At 37.0% G+C, this 20,672-nt stretch overlaps 1 protein-coding gene across 1 annotated transcript; it reads right to left on the bottom strand.

Moving 5' to 3' along the window:
* Window positions 1-1,283: 1,283 nt before the first annotated feature.
* On the bottom strand, window positions 1,284-13,214 carry GTPBP8 (GTP binding protein 8; the record flags this gene model as incomplete). The annotated part of the gene is made up of 6 exons (XM_080695687.1): window positions 1,284-1,353; window positions 4,493-4,611; window positions 7,144-7,243; window positions 8,522-8,652; window positions 10,741-10,839; window positions 12,879-13,214. 6 exons carry the CDS (start codon window positions 13,212-13,214, stop codon window positions 1,284-1,286), a joined length of 855 nt encoding a protein of 284 aa, XP_080551813.1.
* Window positions 13,215-20,672: the final 7,458 nt, after the last annotated feature.

Raw genomic sequence — 20,672 nt, 5'->3', positions numbered from 1 at the left:
TTTTAGAGACCCCAGAAAAGGCAAGCAGTTAAGTAACACTGGCAGCTTGGCAGGTATAAGGGTGACTTCTAATATGATTCTCATATAACCATGCATTTTACTTTGAATACCATATTAATTTTTTGACTTAAAATAATGGTTAGAATAAAAAGTAATTCTATTAACTGTAGAACCATGGAAATACTTATAATTTTGTGCAAAGCACAAATTGATGTATAACCTTAAGTTTCTTACATACTACTATAGCTATAACCTTTTAATATTCAGCCTCATTTTGAAAAGCTAAGCTACTTACATGAATAGGTCTATATCATAATAAAAAATCTTTTCCATGAACATTAGGTCAAAGTAAGCTTTATTTTTCAAGTTTGAATCTTGAATGTACCAGTTCTAAACTGTCCCGTGGATTTTTTTTCTCTTGCTGTTTGTAAATTTTATTGCACAATGCTACTACTTGGGTTTTGCTTTTCACTAGAAAAAAATGTGACTTCCTCCCCAACAGGATGTTTTTTTGTAAGAAATACTTGTAAATTTTGTTTAGTTGGTGTGGTTTTACAAATATGCAGCTGCCATATATATTATCTCATGTAATGCCATTTTAATCTCGATAGCTTGTGTGGTTATTTAAAAATGAGTTTTAAGAGAAATCAAGTAATTTGCATGAGGGACAACATAATACACTGAATTATTACGATTCTGATTCTGTGTTCATCTGAAGGTGAATGATTATAGCCTGAAATGACTAACGTTCCATTGTGGATTGACAAATTTTAATTAAAAATAATACTCTTAATATTACTCAGGAAAAAAGATGAATTACAGGCATACATACGACCATTTCAGGCATACATACGGCCATTTATCCTTCAGCTTACCTATTATCGCATAACAGAAAATAATTTTAAAGCATTTTAATTAAAAGTATACATGATAAGACATTTTCTTTAAAAGATAAAAGCCCATGAATAATATGGGAAACCTTTTCTACATGGTAGTAATAGATTCATTTTTTGGATTACCCTTTGCTCTTGCTTGTCAGTTTGTTAAAACAGGAAAACCTGTTTTCTAGTATTTGTTCTAATGAACAACTTAGCAATTATTTATAAACCTTTCTCCACCAGGTACAAATTCATTCTTGTTCGGGGAAGATGCAGGCTTTAAAGCTGAAGTGATTCTCCTTCAAGTTACAGATGTACAACACTTAAAACAATACTGAAATTCTTCTAGATGTTTAACTCCAGCTGGCACACAGAATTTTGAAACTTCATCTAAACTGGGAGCCATTAGTTAAGACTTCCTGTTACATTTGCTATAAAGCATTTCAACAGATGGATTCCGGAATAGGTTACAGCACTGTGAAAAAAGAAAAATAATTTTCTTCCTTATTAGAGGTAAGAAAGAAACCTCATCTAACAAAGTTATTTACAAACTTTTGTGATTACATGTATGAAGCAAAATGTTTAATTGGTTCTACCTTTTCTCTTTCCCCAGCTCCCTGTACAATTCTAAAATTTGGTAATCCATAATATCTGGTCTATTTCCTTCATTTCTGGGAAGCTTATTCTTTTGATGTGTTTAGTTTTTTTTTTCCTGATAAAAATTTGAGCATCTAGATAACTGAGAACCTTTTTCAGGTTTTTTAAAAAATTATTTTCAGCTGGGCGTGGTGGCGCACGCATTCGGGAGGCTGAGACCGGAGGATTGAGGTTCACGGATAGTCTGAGTTATTTAGTGAGGCCCTCCGCAACTTCATGAGACCTTGTTTCAAAATTAATAATAATAATAATAATGAAAAATTAGGGATAGGGGTGTAGCTCAGCAGTAGAATGCCCCTGGGTTCCATCCCCAGACCCGAAAAAAAAAATTACCATTACTTTAACTGTTTATCTGTTTTCCTATATCCACCCATCCACCCACCCACCATATAACACATCATTCCTGCATCATTTTTCAGGCATAAGTACACTATGGTCTTACATACACACAGAATTTTTTTTTCTGGATAACTAATTTCCTTTTCAATAAAATATTGCATTTTAGACAACTTGGCCACAGTTGCTTCCCTGAAAACTACACATGATTTTTATAACTGATTTTATACAAAATTAAAGATATAAACTGGATGGTTTATATGCTATGGCACCTTTAATTTATGTGTAATATTTCCATCAACTCATAATTTTCTCTGTCCTTACAGTCAGTTCTCATCTGCTTGGTATTTTACTATAATAGAAAACCACAGAAACAAGTATATTGTTCCTACAGTATAATTATATTTTTCCATAGTATTTATGAAATAGACTGATCTGCAGTGAGCCTTAAGGGCTTTTACCACTTACATTTTTCTAGCCTGCTGTGCCAGAGTTCAGACATGAAGATTAGCATTTACCTTTTGCCTAGAGGCTTGAAAGCCAAACCTTACTAGACTACACCCACACTTTTCTCCTACCATGAGCATACAGTTAGAGAAATAAATAAAGCCTGACTTATAATAACCAATCATGGATTGGCCAGATCCCTTTCTGGCCAATGGCCTGAGGCATGATCATGCAAGCAAAAGTAACAAACATATATACAAGTACTTTCTGCCTGGGTTCTGAGAGGTATGTATGTTCCTATATGGTCACTGTGTTAGGATGTTGAAGTTCTTGAAGCACGGTAGGCTCCCATGTGTCAATTCTCAGGCTTCTGGGGTGCTATATGGCCTTCTGCAGTGCTTTGGTCATCTATGATGAGTATGGTGGCAGTGGTGATTCAAGGGTCATATAGCTGAGAAAGTCAGCATGTCTCAAGAACGGAATGCCCCCAAAGTACCAAGAAATCTGATAATATGGGTGATAAGCCTGGCCCTTTCACTTACTAGCTGATCACTGGCAAGGAAGAAAACTTAACATTATTAAGTGTCTAATGCATATATCAAGTACATTCTAGTGACCACATTTTTTACCAATGAGGAAACAGACTAAGAGAAAATCAAAGATTGCTTTAAAATCCACAGCCAGGAAGTAAAGGAATTATGCTATGCAAAACCATGGCTGTCTGACCCTAGCTAGGCCCATGTTCTTTTTATTTCAGCAAATACCTCTCTGCAACTCTTAATTTCTCTGGCTTGTAACTTTTCTGTGAAACAGGCATGTTTATTATGAGGGTCAATTAAGTATTTTGAATGATCTAGTACCCTAACCTCATTCAAGATCACCTGTTTTCAAATAGCTCTAACTGTTCTTATGACAAGCCACAGTGAATGGGACAGTCTAGTGGCACACAGCTCACAGTAGTGTGGGACATTGCTTGATCATTCCCTTGTTTTGAACATCACAGTTCCATTGTTGTAGCCCACTGTCAATTTTTCCTCAGCTATATTATACTGTTAATTTAAACTCAGCTTACAGTCAACTAAAACTTTCAGTTTTTTCAACAAATGTTGTTTAGCCATGACTTGCGAATCTTAGGTTCAAGTTATCTTTTTAGCTGAAGTCTCACTTCCTTGTTATTGAACAGTTAAAGAGAAACAGCTGTTTTTAGATGACAATGCTCATAGCTCTAAGGGGAATTAGGAATTTCCACCATATATGTGGGGCAAAGACAAATGAACAGGATAGATATCTGAATGTAAGTCAAAGGAGAAGAGTAACCTATAGGAATGAAGGAAGAGAAATGCTGATAAGCATGTTTGTAATTAAAATTTAAACCTGACCTAGATTGGCAAGACCTAAAATGGCTGTTTCATATACAACCAAGTGTTACTTGGGTTTATTTTCTCATAGCACCTAGCACAATGTCTTCCACAAAAAAAGTCAGAGATGAGTGATGCTCTATCTTTGCCACAGTACATGTTACTTACTATGCCCAAGATAACACAATGAAAAACAAACCCATTCTTTGTCATGAAACCACATCATAATAGCTCAAAAATTACCAGCTGAGGAAATACCCATTCTGCCTGCTATAATTATTCAACCTCACATGAAATATTTTCTCTCCCTCCCTATATGGTCCTTTTTGATTTGTTTTGTTTTGTTTGGTACTGGAACCTAGGAGCTTTTCTACCTCTGGGCTATTCTCCCAGACCTATTTTATACACCTTATTTGGAAACTGGGTCTCACTAAGTTGCTGAGAGCCTCACTAAGTAGCTGAGGCTGGCTTTGACCCTGTGCAATCCTCCTGTCTCAGCCTCCCAAGGGCTGGGATTACAAGTATGAGCCACCACTCCTGGCCCTATATGGTCCTTTAAAAGGAATAATTTAAAAGGGATTTTTTTCTTTTTTTTTTTTTATCCCTCATAGCCTAATTGGGCTTTCTACCATAAGCATAAGTTGTTTTTCAAAAGAACAGAAGGAGGAAAGGATAAGGGGAAAAAATAATAGAAGTACTACCAATCAAGGCTAAACGCATAGTCTTCCAAATTTTAAGTGATATTTCAATTTAAGAAGCAATGATAGATATTAAAGGTTTATAATATAAAAGTTGTTAAAAGAACTCAACTCTCACCTTACAGGAAACAACTGAGGAAAACATCCTTGTGTTTTTGTATTTATAAATTTCTGGATCTCAAGCACTTGTTTCAAAAGATGTCCTTTGGAAGGTTTGTCAATTTTTGTTAAAACGATCTATAAGAAAACAAAATTTTAAGCATTAAAACATTTCTTAATTTATAGTTGTGCATATTTTAACTACAAGTTTTCAGTTACAACTAGGAATTCATGCAGATTTCCTAAGCTCTCTGTACCTATTTCCTCATTTATAAAATAAAAAACAATACCCTATAAAGAAGTTGTTCTTATGATTAAATAAGTTAATGTGTACAAGGTATAAAGTGTATACTACCTATTTTCTAATTTAAAATGCCTCAGTTGTTTCATATGACCACACTATATCTTTTGGTTTAAGATATATAAACAAAGCTGGGCCTGGTGGCACACACCTGTAATACTACTTGGGAGGCTGAAACAGGATTGCAGGTTTGAAGCAAGTCTCAGCAACTTAGTGAGACTGCCAGCAACTTGGTAAGTGACCTTGTTTCTAAAACTAAAAGGCTGGAGTGTAGCTCAGCTACCAGTAAAATGCCACTGGGTTCAATTCCTAGCACCACAAAAGAAAAAAAGAAAAAAAATATGAGTATTATTAGGTTGATCCATATAAAAAACTGCCAACTTAGTCATTTTGACCTATTAAAAAGATCTAGCCTAAACTGGGTGTGGTGGTGCACGCTTGTAATCCCAGTACTTGGGGAGGCTGAGACAGGAGAACCGCAGGTTTGTGGCCAGCCTCAGCTACTTAGTGAGGCCCTCTGCAACTTAGTGAGACCCTGCTTCAAAATAAAGAAAAAAACATAGGGCTGGGTGTGTAGCTCAGAGGTTCAATCCCCAGTACTGTAAAAAAAAAAAAAAAAAAAAGATTTAGCCTTATAAATAATACTGTAAAGGAAAAATTAGGAATTAGGTTATTTGTAAGTTATATCTACTATACTTATAGTCCAGGTAAATCTAGAATTCTATTTGTTTAAATACAACTCCATAATGGACAGAGGTTAAAGCATGAATGATTGGTGGATCAATTAAAAAGTAAAATCTTGATCCATCAGGTTTTCCTGGGAGTTTCTCTAAAATTAAATTTCATCATGAATCATTTACACTTTTAATTATAAAAGTTGCTAATGGAAGAGTGAGAAGTAAAAAGTGTATGGTTTCTAATGACCAATGAATCACCTCAAATCAAATAGTCTTTCTTTATAAAGGCAAATATACTGATATATATACACACACACACACACACACATACATATTTTTTAAGGTGGTGCTGAGGATTGAACTCAGGTGTTCTGATATTTAAAAGAGATATAATTTGTCTATCCCAATTCCTTTCCCAAATATTTTTAGTTTAAATGGTGGAAGATATATGATTAGTATCTATCATAATAAATTCAGGACATCATTACTTAATAAAACTAGTTTGACAATGTTTAGGCATTACTATGAAGATTACCATATTTTGATGCCTTCGATGTTATTCTTTTGCAAACTTCAAGAATACAACAAAAAGGCCTGATCAAACATGGTTTGATTTGCATTAAGCTCCATGGTTACGTTTAGTGTTCTTCTGACATTTTTTAGAAACTAAATTAAAGTCGTTAGTTAAGTCTAATTATAGTAACTTTAAAAGTTCCATTTTTATCTGGAAGTATTACAAAATTAATGTGGGTACTAACCTATTAATCTGTATTTTATTATAGGTCAAATGATACAAAGAACACTAGTAACAGTTTCAAAAGAAATCTGTTTCTTTAAAAATATAAAAATCAGCGGGGCATGGTGGTGCACGCTTTTAATCCCAGTACTTGGGAGGCTGAAACAGGTGGATCACGTAGGTTCAAAGCCAGCCCCAGCTACTTCTCAGCAACTTAGTGAGACCCTGTTTCCAAATAAAACATAAAATAAAAAAGGTCTGGAAGTATAGCCCAGAGGTAGAAAGCCTCTGGGTTCTACCCCCAGTACCACCACCAAAAATGAAAAATAAAATAAATAAATAAATAAATAAATCCTACTTGAGTGTTCTGGAGCCTGCTATGTTCTTGGAATCATTTTTAAATTCAAATTAGGGTCACAATTTTCAGTTACACATATAGACATACACACATACACACACTTTTTTTGTGGTGCTGAGGATTGAACCCAGGAACATTCTACTTCTGAGCTACACCCCAGCCCAATTTTTTATTCTTTAATTTGAAATAGGGTCTCACTAAGTGCAGAGGGCCTCACTAAGTACCTGAGGCTTTCCACAAACCTGGGATCTTCCTGTCTCAGCCTCCCAAGTACTGGGATTACAAGTGTTCACCACCATGCCCGGCTTATTTATATTTTGTAATTATTATCTGTTAAAGAGCTACTAACATGTTTTGGACAAATGTTCATATTTTCATTTAAAAAGACTTAATAAATAGCTTAAAAAACTTTGAATATAATTTTAAAAACTTAAAACTGAGAGAAGGAAAAGAAAAGTGTACTTTCCTTGATCTTCTCAGGAGGCAAGATCTGCTCACTGACTAAAACATGTGTGCACTCATTCACACACACACACACACACACACACACACCTTACTGGTGTTCCACCTGCAGTCATGAGTAAAAAGAAACACTTACCACATAAGGTAATGCAAATTCTTCACACATTTCTATGGCAATATTGTCATTTTTTGTAATTCCAATAGCACTATCCACTAATAAAAATGTTCTCTTCAAACTGTAAGAATGTAGAAAAGATTAATATAAGATGTACTCATTCATCTCTCCTCTGACCCACCCTTACTGTACTAAGAAATTTTCATTTGAATACTTTCAATCTAAAATTTAAAAACTTCTTTAGGCAAAAGAAATTCTCCATTCACCAGAAGTTCATCCTCCAGTATAACAGGTCTCAATAATTTTTTTTTTTTTTTTTTTTTTTTTTTTTTTGGTGGTACTGGGGTTCCTGGAAGCCCTTCTATCTCCGGGCTACACTCCCAGACCTATTTTTACATTTTTATTTGGAAACAGGGTCTCCTAAGCCAGCGCGCGCGGCTAGCTTCAAACCTGCGCGATCCTCCTGTCTCTGCCTCCTAAGCGCGGGGATTACAAGCGTGCGCCACCACGCCCGGCTCAATAAGTCAATTTTTTAAACATCAATTTTTTCAATAACCATGTAATTGTACCTAAGTCTGATTGAGGCCTAATACAAAGATAAGTGAGCCCCTTCCTTTAAGACCTTAATCTGTAGTACAAGAAAGAGACACAAATCCAATTCTATGTTATAAAAATATTTAACTTTTTAAATGTTGCTTTGAGACTAACAAATAATAGAAACCAGACAAATTAAAATTTTGCATTTTATTTCATAAATAGTTCATCTTTATTTTTGTGTAAAGCTATAAAAGCAAAACAAACACCCCCCCCCCCAATTTGTGTTGCTGGAGATTGAACCCACATGCTACACAAGTATCTACCACAGAGCTGTACCCTCAGTCTTAAGCCAATTTTTATACTTCAAAACCTTAACATTAATTTTCTCTATATTGTACAATTCTTAAAACATAGAGCTATCACTTGACTATCTATAGAGACGAAAAAAGTAAAAACATTTTCAGAGGATGTGATGGCTGAGGTATTTTATGATCAGAAATTATCAAAGCTTACATAAATCTGGTGAATATCACATTAACCAACAATTTTCATTTTCAAAATTAGATGCCTAAAAGTTTGGTTTAAAAAAAGTAGTTAAGTAACTCTGCTAGAGTACTCTTTATAGTTTCAGTTTAGGAAAACATTTGAAGTTAGGGTACAATCATCTATAGGCAGAAGTCAAACACACAGTACATAGCTTGTTCCTAATTACTGAATTACAGAATATTATGAGAGTAAAATGGACCTTTCAAAATAAGTCATCTGATAAAACTGAAATGTTCACTATGTGTAGAATACTTTATTTGATAAAAATGTGCTTTGAGGTTAAATGTATAACTACTATAAGAAAATTTTTTCTTACTTCCTTCGTTCTTTTAGATAGGTCTCTACCATGTCAACAAAGTCTTCAGGTGCTCTATAGCCATAACCTGGCATGTCCACCAATGTTAAATATTTTCCAACTTTGAAAAAATTCATTTTCTTTGTGTGCCCCTGATAAAATGAGAAAAATAAAAGCTGACTTAAAATGTATCCTTTACATACTTTGTGACCTGAAATGTCTTTTATTCAATCTATAAACATTTACTAAAAGCCTCAGAATACAGAATTCAATCTTTGATATTCTGATGATGTCTCAGAAAAGAACACAGAGGGAAGTAACTGGAGTAAGCTTAGATCATGCTATGTTTCCCCTCCAATTCCTTTTTCTTAAAGTAGAATCTATATTACTTAAGAACTTAAGTTCCATATCAGAAATACATAGGCAAAATATTTTGAAATCTTTCCTATTTCATTCTCTGTGAAAAAGTAACTCTGTTCTAAGCTGTGTGAGTGCCATAGTCATTATTTTCAGATGAATGTATCCACTTTAAAGAGAAATGGATTACAGCACTCATAAGTTAAAATGTTTGCTATTTAGGTTTTTATAGCACCCAGATCCAAAGCCCAAAGTTTATTATCCTCAGACTGCTGTTTCCCTAAAATAAAGATGTCTTACATGTTTTATGATATGGGCTTTAGTGCACTGATTAAACATTTTTTTATTTGTATGTTTGTTTGTAGTACTGAGGATTGAACCCAAGAGCTTTCTATTCCTGAACTACACCCCCAGTCTGACTTTATTTTTTATTTTTGAAACAGGTCTCACTAAATTGCCAAAGCTGGCCTTGAACCTGTAATCTTCCTGTCTCAGCCTTCTAAGTACTGGGATTACAGGCATGTGCCACCTGGCTTAATTAAAATTTTTTAAAAAGTCGGTACAATGCTATAATTATAGAATATATGAGCAACTAAAATTGATGTAAAGATAATAAATGTGGTATATTTATGCTTTTGTGTCCAATGCAACATTTATCAATAGAAAAGGAAAGATACTTAAAAAGTAGTCATTTGTTTAGATCTTAGAACAAATATTATCAAAAGAAATATTTTTATAAATGATTAAGTTTCCAGCAGCATATTTCCATCCATCCACTAGAAAATGATTTTAGAAGTACACATTGGAAATGTAAAGAATAAATTTCATACATATCCTCTTACACGGGAAAGGAATTCGCCTACCTACAGTGATAGTTTAGCTGGTTTAGTTGGTCAGGTGGGGAAGGAATGAAGTTGGGATGGTGAAGGAATGGCAAGAATCTTTAGTGATGAAGCCAAAGAATCAATTACATAAAGTAGGGAGCAAAAGACTAGTGGAGTCTCATGGAAGGGCTCCAACCCAATCAAAGGGGTTGGGGGCAGTGAGTATTAGTGTTGGAAAGGTTTTTGGTTTTCTTGTGGTGCTAAGGATTGAACCCAGGGGCATTCTACCCCTGAGCTATACCTCCAGCCCTTTTTATTATTTTATTTGGAAACAGTTTCTCACTACATTATTAAGAGCTTTGCTACACTGCCAAAGCTGGCTTCAAACCTGCAATCCTCCTGTCTCAGCCTTTCAGGTACTAGAATTACAGGCATAATACACCCATGCCTGGCAGATGGAGAGGTTTTACATGAGTAGATGCTAAGGTAAGGGGAAGTGGGGAGTGAGTTTTGAGAAGTACTAAGGTAAGGGGAAGTGGGAGTGAATTCTTAGATGTTGGTGAATCTGCTTCATTTTGAGAAGGAAGAAGAAAATGACAAACTATGACAGCTTAATGGTTGTAATAATAAGCACATAATGTACCACTGGTAAACACAATATGTCTGACTGATGTATGTGTAAGAATGTGTGTTTTATGTATGCAAGTTAGTAAGGTATAAAAGATTATAGGAAAAAGAAAGAAAAACTTTAAACCTGTTTTCCCTAAAAATCACTCTAGATGATCTCTCTATAAAAGAAAATATAGAATAACAATAAAACACTTTACTTGGTAACTCTTTGGAAGATTTTGACAAAGGACACTTTCCTCAAGACACTTGCAACACTACTAAAATTAATCCAGCCATACTTCGGTTTTTTCAGGGAATATATAGGCATTAATGAAATGTCTTGCTTTATTATTTGTTTGAAGAAAATCTTTGCTCTAGGGACTTAGCAATTATGAGTTCTTATACCTTCCAATATTTATAGTCCAGACATATTTAAAAATGTCAACATACCGGTTTTTTTGAGACTCTGACTTCAACCTCAGGGGCCAGTGAAAATAAAGCCTTTATAAGGGAGGATTTTCCAACATTGCTTTTGCCTATAAAACATACCTTAGAGACAAAGAAAGAGAACTGAGTACAATGAGAACAGAGTACTAATTTACTTATTTATTAATTTGTTGTAAAACTCTGTCAAACTATTCAGTCTTTTTTTTCTTTTTTTTTTTTTTGGTGGTACTGGGGCTGGAACCCAGGGACTTTTCTACCTCCGGGCTATCCTCCCAGACCTATTTTACACTTTATTTGGAAACAGGGTCTTATTAAGTTGCTGAGAGCCTCATTAAGTAGCTGAGGCTGGCTTTAAACCTGTGCGATCCTCCTGTCTCAGCCTCCCAAGTGCTGGGATTACAAGCGTGCACCTCCACGCCTGGCAAACTATTCAGTCTTATCAAGCAATGTAACATGTGGGTTATGTTTACTCAAACTTCACATTCTATATCATACAGTTGTTATTTATTGAATGATTTCAAAGTGCTAGTAGGCAGTGTTCTAAGCACTGAACATCATTATCTTATTGTTTACAACCTCCCAATAAGGGGGGTAATACTATTATTTTACAGATAAGAAAACATAACTGGCCTAAATTACACAGTGAGAGAGTGAAGGAGTTAGGATTTGAATTCAGGACACTTATATCCAGAACCTGCCCCTTTAATTACACTATGCTACTCAGGAATATCTGTAAAATTTATTAAGCATTCCATACTAACAAAAATATTCCATTTTTGAAGTTAAAAATGTATTTCAACAAAACTGGCTCAAAAACACAAGAATGTGTTTGGAGGCACATTTTCTCCCAGAGTACATTCTAACACCATGGCAATTTAAGAGTTTTTATTTCCTCTAGACCTCTTTTGTTTCAATGAAGATTTTCTCCTCTGTAGTGTAGAAAGCAACAAAATATTGTGCATAATAATTCCCAGTACACATGGCTCTGCTTTTTAACATGGTATTGAAAGGTAGCAACTCCAATGAAGTCAGAACCACCCTTTAGGGGACACTTTTTAAATTTGTAAGAACAATCTTAGTTATCAATACAAATGGGGGGCATTTAGTGGGCATGGGCCAAGGGGGCTACATATTCTCTAAAAACTGTAAAACCTTCAAAATGAATTAACCTGAGTCCTGCATAAGTTTCACACGTTCTTGTAAACCCAGTGCAAATATACAGATAAAACTGAATTTTAAGAAATTATAGTACATAAAAGTCTATTAATCATAGCAGTTCTGCATAAGTTAGAAGAACAATTTCAGGGCAATGGTTTAGTTACAGGGCAAAAGAGATCTGAAACACCTTTACCAGACTTAGAACAAAGTACTGTACTATTAAATAGTAGAACATGCATAAATTGCACTCATGGAATTTCAGTAATAAAAGTAGTCTTCACATTATTGCCACCTTTAGATAATAATTATTTCTGCATATAAGAAACTTAGATCTAATGAAAATTACATACTGAGAAGGATCTCATTTATGAAACCTATTCTTCACTGTCTAAATTCTAATTTGTGTCATGTTTTCCCTACCTTATTTAGGAGAAAGACAATAGGACAGAATTAACTTTTTTTTTTTTGGGGGGGGGGTTGCTGGGGACCGAACCCAGGAGTATTGCGACTCACTGTGAATTTTCACTAAATTGCTGAGACTGGTCTTCAACCTGTGATCCTCATGTCTCAGTCTCTCAAGTACTAGGATCGTAGGCGTGTGCCACCACGACCGGCCAGAATTAATTTTTCGAACAATTAGTTCATGTTATAAAACCTCTTAATGTCTTCCATATTCATTATAATAATGAAAACTATATCTGTGTTTTATTTGCTTGTTTGGTGGGTTTGTTTCTGCGGTGCTGAGGATCCAACCCAGAGCTTCAAGTACGCTACACACACACACACACACACACACACACACACACACACACGCTTATTTTAAGTAAAATATGCATCCACACAAGGCTAGAAAACATCTTTCGGGTGAAGCGAATAACAGAGTAAAAAACCCCAATCAGCCGTCAGGGCGCTGTGGGCGGGCTGTGGTCTGGCCTGGGCTTTGACACTTAGTGCGCCGGGACCCGGGCAGCGGCAGCGCTCACCTCGGGCCGGCGGAGGTCCGGGGCGTGGTCTAGACGGACCGCGGAGCTCAGGTACTCGATGCGGTTCCGGGCGGTGGCCGCAAAGACATTCTCTGCCTTCGCGATCTCCTCCAGACTGGGGTCGAAGACGGTCAGGTGAAGGTCGGGCTTCGAGTCCGAGACGAGGTACTGCTCGAGTTCCTGCAGCGGATACACGAGCTTCGTCAGCTGCTTCTTCGGCAGACGCAGTGCCTCTGCGAAAGTCTGGGGCGTGCTGTAGGCTCGGCGCAGGCACCGCAGCACGGCCGCCTGCTCGGAAAGCATTAGCCGACCCAGCCGCAGCCTGGGGGCCGCCATTTTTCTCTCCCAGAAGCCCCGCGCGGGACTGCTCGTCCGGGGTCCGGACTGCGCGTGCGTGAGAATGGCTGCCGCGGTGGTTGCTGGGAATTGTAGTCCCCCCGGTCTCCTTCGCAGGCTCCGAGCTCTTGGGTCCAAACTGCAGGCGTCCCAGGTGTGACCCTCTGGAAAAGCTCAACACCGGTTTTAACGACTGTGTCTTGGACTAGTACTTAACCGTGGGAGTGTGTTTAACGGCTTCCAGAGGTGAAAGACCTATGGCGACGTGGTCCTTGAGTCTCAGGAGAAGATGTGAAGCTCAGGTGTATTACAGCCCATTTTATCGTTACGATTTCTCCCTCTGCCTCCCTCGCCCCACCTCTCTCGGGTGGCTGACAGGTAGCACACGTTCACACCACTAAGCAAAACAGGTTTGGACAAAAGAAAAGAGCTGGTGAAAAATGTGGTTGAAATCACACCTCGCTTTCAGGAAAGGGGGTGTTCATATCTCCGCATTTCTCTAGCGCTGCAGGAAATATCATTACGCTCTACAGATTTCTTACAAAAGAAGAGCCAAATAGCTTGGCACAGATGTTACAGAATTGTTTCATGGCAGTACCATAACAACATCTCATTTCAAAAGTTTCCTCTCAAAACAATTCAGACTGATCAGTGGTGGAATGAGATGGTGAGAGAGGTTTCAGTTTGATGAAATGAGTAACTGAAAGATATTCCTATGTAAAAACCAAAGATTGATGATGATGATGATGATGATGATGATGATGATGATGATGATTGTACTGAGGATAGAACCAGGGGCATTCTGCCTCCAAGCTACATCCTCAGCCCTTTAAAAAAAATTTTTTTTTTTTTTTTAATTTGAAACAGGGTCTCACTGTGTTGCTTAGAGTCTGCTAACTTGCTGAGGCTGCCCTGAGGCTGTGATCCTCCTGTCTCAGCCTCTCAAGAACTGGAATTACAGGTGTGCACCACCATGGCAGGCTAAACAGGGCAGTTCTTCAATAAATATGACACAAAAATTAGTAAACAGAACTGATGACTTTGGGGTTGACCATATAGCAGCTTGCTCCTAGCTAATTTTTAATCCTTGCATTAGGTTCTGAGGTGCCCCTTTATTTTCTTGCTCACTCCCTATTATAAAGCACTTTATTGTATACATACAGAAACCTGGGCTTCATATATTAATGTGTATCTAATATGCCACAAAATGCTTTTCATGTAGAGGCATGGTGGTGTATATCTGTAATCTTGGTACTTGTGAGGCTGAGACAGGAGGATCACAGATTCAAGGCCAGACTTAGCAACTTAGCAAATCTCTTAGGAACTTAGTGACACCATTTTTCAAAGTAAAAAATAAAAGTAGGAGAGGAGTATAGCTCAAAGGTAGAATCCCACTGGGAATTCCATCCCCAGTACAGAAAAAAAATTTCACATGTCTCATCTTATTTGCAAATATTGGATCCCCAGGATTGTAAATAAACCAGAGCATAAAGGTCGTTTGGCACTTCTTAAAGGGGATTTGGAAATGTTCAGGGGTTGACATCATGGTACTCATTTTGTAATCTTTCATGGGCTTGAGACCTAAATCATTTTGGATTTAATTTGGCAGGAAAAATCATTCTGAAATCATTTGACAGGACAGTTTTTGCAATCTAGGACAGCCATCTTTGCTACCTAAATTGCAATAGTAAGATTGGGAAGTCAAACAGATAATTCACTGAAAATAAATATGACCAGGAAAGCCACTTGACTATTTCATCAACTTTTTTCTCTTTCACTCCATTCTTTTAAATCATCTATGTAAACAAGGTATATAAAACATCTGATATCGAGTCAATATATGCTGTGTTTGCCCTGAACACATTTGATCAAATTCTTCCATACTTTCCAGTGCAAGCAGAAGGTCAAAGATGAGACATGCATAATAGTAAGACTTACTATCAAGCATGGGGGACTAAAACTGGGAGGAATCTGTTTAAGGGAACTAACCCCGTGGGAAAGTCACAGTGCAAATCATACACACTACAAGGAATTGCCAAAGTCCAGGGAAGTTAAATCAAAATCAGCATTGAAGGGACTTAAGTCTGGTGGATAGAATGTTGCAATGGGACTCTTGGAACAACCTGAAACTGGTTGTTGGCAGAACTGTGGTTCCTAGTTGTCTATTTGTATAAAGTAGAAACTCAGGCAATAGCTGTAGACTGGGAGTCAGGACTTAGCTTTCTAGATCAGGAACTGGGATAAGATTCAGAATAGGGTTTATTCCAAGGGGATCCATTAGGAAACCATGCTGTCAAATTCACATCTCCAACTTAATATCCAAAACACAATCCCCAGTATGCTCTCATTCTCTCCTGGTCTGCTCTTCTTCCACGTGATTCAGTCATACTTAGGAACATTCTTGTTTTTCTCTTACACCCAACAGTCAATCTGTTAGCAAATCATACTGGTTTTACCTTCAGTAAATTTGGTCCTTCTTAGCAATCCACTACTACCAACCTGACCTAAGCCCCTATTTTCTCTCACCTACATTATTGCAATAGCTTTCAGACTGATCACCCATCTTTTCTTTTTTTCCCCCAATGCAGCAGCAACTATGATCACTTTATTTTTTATTTTTATTTTTATTTTTTTTTTTGTGGTACTGGGGATGGAATCCAGGGGCCTTCTACGTCCAGGCTACACTCCCAGACCTATTTTATATTTTATTTGAAAACAGGGTCTCTTAAGCCAGCTGAGGCTGGCTTTGAACCTGCGTGATCCTCCTGTCTCAGCCTCCCAAGCTCGGGGATTACAAGCGTGTGCCACCACGCCCAGCTAACTATGATCACTTTAAAATGTAAACTAAAACCTCTATACTGGTCGTGGTGGTACACACATGTAATCCCAGTACTGGGAAGCAGAGTCAAGAGAATCTCAGGTTCAGGGACATCTTCAGCAGACTAGTTAGACCTTGTTTCAAAAAAAAAGTAAAATAAGATTTGAATATATATTTGAGTCAGAATGCCCCTGGGTTCAATCTCCAGTACCACAAACAAACAAAGCTCTGACATTTTTCTGTTTCACTCAGAGAAATGCCAAGGTTTTTGCACTAGCTTTATTGACTACCTGATTTTTCTTCTGACCCTACTCTTACTTCTCTGACTTTACTTATTATTATTCTTCCTCATGTTCACTTCTTTCTGGCCATACCCAGCTTCCTTTTTTTTTTTGAACAAAGTAGACAGTCTTCCCTGGAATGTTTTCCCAAGATAGTCACATGACTTCTTCCATTACCATTTAGGGTAGGTTTATGGTTCTCCTGAGGAAAAAAAAGTTCCTTCTATTTTGAGAATTAAGGAGGTAGTTCACTACAAAGTTAACACATTTTATTTTATTTTATTTTTGTGGTACTGAGGGTGGAACCCAGAGGCTTTCTACCTCCAGGCTATACTCCCAGACCTTTTTTCTATTTTATTTGGAAACAGGGTCTCACTAAGTTGTTGAAAGCCTCACTAAGTAGCTGAGGCTGGCTTCGAACCCGTGCGATCCTCCTGTCTCAGCCTCCCAAGCGCGGGGATTACAAGCGTGCGCTACCACGCCCAGCAAGTTAACACATTTAAAAAAGTTGTTATGACTTGCACAGATATTACATACACATTGTTCACAGAGTCAGAGTTTTATTACTTAAATTAATCTGATTTAAGGGCTGCAATTATACTCTGTCAGGTTCAGCTATTAAAAGGAGGAGGAAGATAGAACAATGATGAGGTCTTACCAGTTAGGACAGGATCATCTCAGTTGTCCCTTCCTCTGTAACCAGGGGGTCCAGAATGACCCCATTTTATGTCCCAAAGTCCCATAGGCATCAAATTTAGGGAATCAGTCTAGAACAGTAAGAAGATAAACACTGTAGGCCTAGCGAGGCAGGCAGAATCATGGGCATCAGAGAGGCAGCAAGCATAGCATACACACAGTTGAACTCTCAGCCTACATGCTTGGAATGCCCAGACAGAAGTAAGGGCAAAGACACTAGGAAAACTTATTTCTAGATGTGTGAGAGGTGATAGATAGGTCATGATGTTTGATCTACATATGACTTTTTCCTACCATCACTTTTTCCTCCTTCTTTAAACAACAGTAATGAACATTTATTGAGTGTGTGCTCTATCAGAAAATGATCTGGATGCTCCCCAGCACCCACTTTTAACTATGGTTAAGTTCAGAATTTTAAGTACGGGGAAGACCTAGTCACATTCAAATTGGTACCTCAAACTTCCGTAGAAAGAAAATGGGGAAAAGGAAGAAGGAAGAAGCATTATATGAGAGTGACATTGAAGAACCTTCTATATATAACTTAAATTGCATGAATTGTAATAACTACTGACTGAATAAATGATTTAAATTTAAAATGCCTTTACATTTTCTCAAGTTTTCTATGCAGCATTTTACTTAAAATTTTATATTCTACCTAATGCGCTGACACAAATTTGTGTCACGCATATTTAGAGTGGCATATGACTTTTCTATTTATTCATTAGGGCATAGTTACTACTCTTGAGATTATTTTACCATCACTCAAGAAACAACAGAAATATATCTCCCACGATCTTTGGAAGCATATCAAATAATTGAATTTTATTTATATCTCATATACCTCTAGAGAATACCTCTACAACCAGACTTTTTTTTTTCTCTCAAAAAAAGCTTTTTGAGCTTTTCTTTAATGTGTCTACCATACCAACAGATTTCTCTAAAGAGATCTGGAGATTAAATAACAGACACCACTCATGTGTAGGAGGTTGAGTTCTTAGAATGATTTGGGGTTTGGAGGAGGAGTAAAGATTCACTTCCCTCAAGGTTTTTTTTTTTTTATTAGTAGAAAACCAGTTGCTTTAGGCAATCTTAATTTTTCTTATTAGTAATTATGTATTTGACTTTTCCTTATTAGTGATATTAAAATATTTTGAAATTTTTGTATGGCACTGGGGATGGAAACCTGGGGCATTCTACTTCTGAGTTACACTCCCAGTCCTATTTTTTTTTTATTTTGAAACAAGGTGTCACTAAGTTGAGGAGGACCTCACTAAGTAGCTGAGGCTGTCCACTATTCCCCTGTCTCAGCCTCCCAAAGGAACATTCTTTGCCATATTCAATTTTTGTTTTTTATATTGGTAAAAAAAAACTCAGGTATTTTTAAGCATGGATTCTTATGTTCTTACTAATTCATTAACATTTCAATTTTTATGACTAGTTAGGCAAGTTTATTTTAGTGGGCAATACATTGCAGTGCACCTCTAATTTATATCTCATTACTTTATTGGATATGAGTGATATGCTCTCTGACACCCTGAAAAAAATTAGGCAACATTCCACAGGCAATATATGTTGACATGCGTTTCAATTTTAACTCATTTACAAGTAGAGTGTTTTAGGTGTCCCCAGTAATAGCTCCCAAAGGTGATATACTAGGAGGATTCACAAGGTTCAGCATTATAGTTGTGTTCATGGCTATAATTTAGAATAGCAAAGAGATACAAAGGAAAACTGACCAAGGGAAAAAGTACTCAAGGTGAGATTGGATGAAGCCAGACACAATCTTCCAGAGAAACTGTGCACAGGGTGCACTCGATTCTTCCAGGAACAAGTTGTAATGGGAGAAATATCTGCCAGGAAAGCTCACCTGAGTCCCATAGTCTAGGCTTTTTTAAAATTAATATTTATTGGCGCATTCTAAACATACATGACATTGAGATTCAGAGTGATAGTCATATAAGTACAAAACATTATTTGATCTATTTCCTTCCCCATAAACCCTCATACATGATAGTGAGATTCATAGTAGCACACTCACACATGTCCCTTTCCTTCTCCAATCTCCTTTCCCTCTCCTCTCTCCCCTGATTCCTCTCCCATTTTCATCAGGTCCATTTTCTGTCCTTTCTCATTATCTTCAACACATGAGAGAAAAGAGATGGTCCTAGATTTTTCTGATATCACAGTTATGATTATAAATTGAAAGTCCCCTGGAGAGCTCATGCATTAATGTTCAGAATTCATATTATTAAGTCAAGAGGTTGTAATCCCATCAGTATATAAATCCACTGTAATTGATTTACTAGGTGGTAGCCTGGGCAGAAGGAGTGTGGCTGGAGAAGGTGGGTCCTTGGGGGTGAGGTCTGAGTGACTGTGCTTTTGTCTTAAGCCCCTTGTTTGCTTTCATGATTCCAGCCTCCATAATATGAGAGCACAGCCTTGTTCTCTCCATTGCTGTGCTTCCTGCCACCAGGCCCTGAGATCCCCAGACCCTAACTTGAATGGACTGAACCTGAAATCTCCAAAAACTATGAGCAAATATATAAGTTGTTTACTTAGTTGTTCTGATTTTTGTTTTGTATTTTTGCAGTTTTGGGGATGAAACCCAGGGGAATTCTACCTCTGAGCCCTAATTTTTATTCTTTATTTCGAAATAGGGTCTCACTGAGTTGCAGAGGGCCTTACTAAGTAGCTGAGGCTGTCCGAAAACTGCGATCCTCCTGTCTCAGCCTCCCAAATGCTGGGATTACAAGCATGCTCTACCACGCCTGACTTTAGCAGTAAGAATTTGATCAAGACAGTCAAATGCTTATCATGATGTTCTCAGGTTTCATCTATTTTTCTACAAGTTTCATAATTTTTTTCTCGAAAGGCCAAATAAAACTCTATTGTATACCCCACATTTTCTTTATCCACTCATCCTTTGATAGACACCAAGGTTAGTTCAAGAATTTGGATATTGTAAAAATGTGCAGCTATAAACCTGGTTATGCATGTATCACTATAATATTCTGACTTTGTTATGGAAAGATGCCAGGGAGTGCTATAGCTGGGTCATATGGTGGTTCCATTCCTAGTCTTTGGAAAAGTCTCCATACAGAGATTTCTAGTGTTTGTACTAATATGTAATACCACCAACAGTATATAAGTGTTCCTTTCCCCACACATCCTCACCAGCATTTATTATTGTTCATATTCTTGATAAGTGCCATTCTATTCAGAGATAGAATCTCAGTGTAGTATTAATTTGCATTTTCTTGATTGCTAAAGATGGTGAACATTTTCCCATGTGTGTGTTGGTCATTTGTATTTCTTCTTTTTTCATGTGTAGTACTGGGAAATTTGTGTATGGTACTGGAATATTCGGTAATAGTCTTTCTCTGAAGAGTTTATCTATGCACTTGGTTTTTGCTTCTTGGCCTTAATACCAATTACCCTTAGGTTTGATCTATTAATGTTTTCACAGGTTTTCTGTATGTTCTGATCATGGTCTCTTATGGTATTTTCTTTATTACTAAGTGTTCAGGTTCATATATCCTGTCTTCCAAGCCTGAGTGTCTATTTTCCACATAGCCTAGTCTAGTTTTCATGGGGTGATACTTCCTGTTAAACTTTTTATTTGACTTACTGTGCCTTTCATTTCATTCAGAATTTCGGTTTGGT

This window comes from Muscardinus avellanarius (assembly GCF_963383645.1).
Source record: "Muscardinus avellanarius genome assembly, chromosome: 5".
In the NCBI taxonomy this organism is placed as follows: domain Eukaryota; kingdom Metazoa; phylum Chordata; class Mammalia; order Rodentia; family Gliridae; genus Muscardinus; species Muscardinus avellanarius.
The sequence above is the reverse complement of the archived record's forward strand: the minus strand, read 5'-3'. Positions and strand labels throughout refer to the sequence as shown.